General features: G+C 43.9%; 1 protein-coding gene across 3 annotated transcripts in view; it reads right to left on the bottom strand.

Moving 5' to 3' along the window:
* Positions 1 to 3,045, bottom strand: part of KMT2A (lysine methyltransferase 2A) — a 45,370-nt gene that overhangs the window by 28,540 nt on the left and 13,785 nt on the right. For 2 of the 3 annotated variants that reach the window (XM_019512113.1, XM_019512120.1), the window contains exons 10-13: positions 2,714 to 2,860; positions 2,300 to 2,395; positions 1,317 to 1,437; positions 361 to 474 (exon numbers count right to left, since the gene is read on the bottom strand). In XM_019512113.1, the coding sequence (XP_019367658.1) occupies positions 361 to 474; positions 1,317 to 1,437; positions 2,300 to 2,395; positions 2,714 to 2,860 (478 nt within the window). The remainder of the gene's footprint in view (positions 1 to 360; positions 475 to 1,316; positions 1,438 to 2,299; positions 2,396 to 2,713; positions 2,861 to 3,045) is intronic. The other variant, XM_019512126.1, reaches the window with a different exon arrangement.

The following is a 3,045-nucleotide window of genomic DNA, read 5'->3' as shown; positions in this document are numbered from 1 at the left end:
GGGGGGGGGGGGGGAGAAACTACTCTACACACTACACATTCTGCCTAGGTAAGTCTGGACTCTGCCGTCAAGAAACATTGTGCAGATCTGCTACAGTGACAGCACACTAGGTAGGTTTGCGAAGAAGCCCTCAAAATGTGCAAACACCTGTTAAAAGTAAATGTGATTCAGCTGCATGAAGATGATCATTTTTGTGGGTTTTTCTGCACAGCCCACAAAAGACGCTGGTTCAATTCAGGTACTAAAATTGCGGAAATCCCAAAAGTGGTTGAGTTGGTTGACTACCTGGATTAGACCAACCCAAAACCCTAATAGCTGTCATTACAAGGTGGCAGAAAACTACGACTAAGACCGTCTCACCTGAAAGGTTTTCACATTTGGAGTGAACCCAGCGATCACATTTCCCACACTGCATCATCTTGCTCTCATAGTCATCGTCGTCATAGCATTTGTCACAGAGTGGACAGAAGTTTCCTTTATATTAAAAAAAAAAAAAATCAAGACTCCCATCAGTATGCCAACTGCTGAGTTCACCTCTGAGTACTTAATTACTACGATACTGAGAATCAAGGCCCTGTAAAGCCATGCCACCCATTAGGTAAGTGCTGCTACAATTACCCTTGAAATAAAGAATATCTCCAGAAATAATTAAAAAGTCATCTGGAGCACTGACCAGCTTATATTTCCACTATGACTGAGGGCTTTATTTTTATTGTGAGGCTAATAAGATACATGCCCATATAGTTTTGCTGGAAGAAATGAGAGAGATAAAAAGCATTTATAAAACCCAGAAAACCCTACCCTTATCTGACAAACGGAGTAAACTCAATTTCCTCTCCTGGCCATTTGACTTTCTGCTCACTGCTCGTGCCCCTTGAATTCATACATGGAGGACATACACAACTGATGAGGAGAGGGAAGAACAAATCCCCGGACCCACATTTTTTCAAGTTACAACTGATTCTGTTTTAAAATTCTGACACATTCTCAGCTGCAAGCAGGGAACCTCAGACGACAATTCTGAAATAAACCCAATAATTTTGTAAGGCTTAGCATCTGAAAGCGCCGAAGATTGCCACTAAGAGGCAGTGTCCAGCCACAGGAAAAGCCATCTCCACCTTTCATATGGCAAAAGGTTTCATAATTCGTGCTTTAACAGATTCCAAGCCATGCCAGTTATAGGCACTGCACACTGGGATCAGGGCTCAACTGCTTCATTGATCCTCACAGTCCTACAATGACATTTTCTCATTAAGATTACAGTCTCCTTAAGAATACGCTCCCATGCCTGATCACGGTGCAAACATTTGTTGTACCTTTAGCGAAGAGTTTGGCACAATCATGACACAGTGAGAAGTCATGAGACCACTGTGCATCCCACCCTTTGCCTGGAGTTGTTGATCCACAGCTCTTGCAGCGAACACATTTGGTACAGATCTGCAAGAAAGGACATACATATTTGGATGAAGAGAGCATCTTTGCTACCATCTCAGGATCTCTATTCTTTAGTCCCAAAGGACTATTCTGCAAGTTGATCGTATAACATGCAGATATGATATCACAGAGATGAATGTACTCTCCAAGGTCAGACTAGGTGGTTTCAACATATAACGCCCCCACAGATAACCATCAAAGGAAGTGCTCCCCTCTTCCAAGTAAAATGCCAACCACACAAAGAAAATACACCTTACCCCAGTTATTTTGCCACTGACAGCTATGCTATAGTTAACCTTGCTTTAGCTTGAAAATCCCAAGGCAAGACTAGGATGATGTTCTTTACAACCCCATGTGCCAGAGCAAGAATTAGAGGAAACTAACAAAACCTCAGATGCAGCAGAAAACAAATTCTTATTACAGAAGGGTCCAAAGTGTTAGGCATGCACCCGTCTATGTGCCAGTAACAACTGACAACGGAGTCAGAATGGAAACCTATATTCTTTACTTATAAATGTCTTGGTCTCTTGTTCTCACACCATGTTCAGAAGGATTAATTAGGAAGATGATTTATCACAAGTTCTTGGCCACCTTCATCAACAAAAAGGTGGAGTGGGCACTTGCCATAAGAGCAATCCAAAAGCCATCTCATTAATAAGGCATTACCAAAGCTTCCTTATGAAAACCATAAACACCCTCTCTAAGGAGGCAGTACATTTTGGATGTTCACTCAGTGAAGCTGACAGTCTGGTCATAGCATGAGAAACCCCCTCACATATGTCAAGTTCTACATTTTGACGAGCTGAGCTTTGCTGACGGCTCCTCAAGGAACAGGCCAGCACAGAGCTGTAGAAAGCAAACTCACCCAAACCTTCTTTTTCTTGGTGGGTTTTGTTGGGTAGTTTGGTCCGAGGCACTCAGGGTGATAGCTGTTTCGGCACTTGTTACACTCCAGCAACTGCTACAGAAAGGTCAAAACCAGCAATACTGTAACAAACAGCCAAGGAAGGACACTATCCCCAGAGCACTTCTTTTATGCTAGATCCCACATCCTGTGGGACAGGCAACGATCACAACTAAGCTACTCGCCACGCAGTCGAAGAAACGACAATGCTATGCTGTTATGCGTGAGGAAAGATTCTATGCCCCGGTGCTAACCAAATCATGACATATCTGGTCCCACTGCTTAATGATTTTGATGGGTTATTTTACAAGGAGTTCCTGACCTGGGAGGGAAAAGAGTTAGCTTAAAGCAGCCCTGCTAAATTATTCCTAGTACCTTTGTCGCCTGGTGTTGCCTCCCACAGACGTGACAGAACTTGCACCGACGACAGCACCAGTTCTCCAGCTGGTCCTCGAGGGGCCGGTCGCTCTCTTCTAAACAGAACTTGTGGAAGGGCTCACAACACACCTGGCAATACACAAACTACAAGGGGGAAAACTCGACTAAGTCAAATGCTTTCCCAAATTCTCACCCAACCCACCTACTCCCAGGTCCGTTTCAAGCTCCACTTTAGAACAGACACAAGCATTTGTATTCAAATGAGGGGCTTCCAAATGAGAAGAGAGACTGAACAAGCTCAGCCTACTCAGCTCAGGCAAGAGACCGGG

This window comes from Gavialis gangeticus, unplaced genomic scaffold, assembly GCF_001723915.1.
Source record: "Gavialis gangeticus isolate Ggan-Ray unplaced genomic scaffold, GavGan_comp1, whole genome shotgun sequence".
Taxonomy (NCBI): Eukaryota; Metazoa; Chordata; order Crocodylia; family Gavialidae; genus Gavialis; species Gavialis gangeticus.
This window is presented reverse-complemented; position numbering and strand designations above follow the sequence as displayed.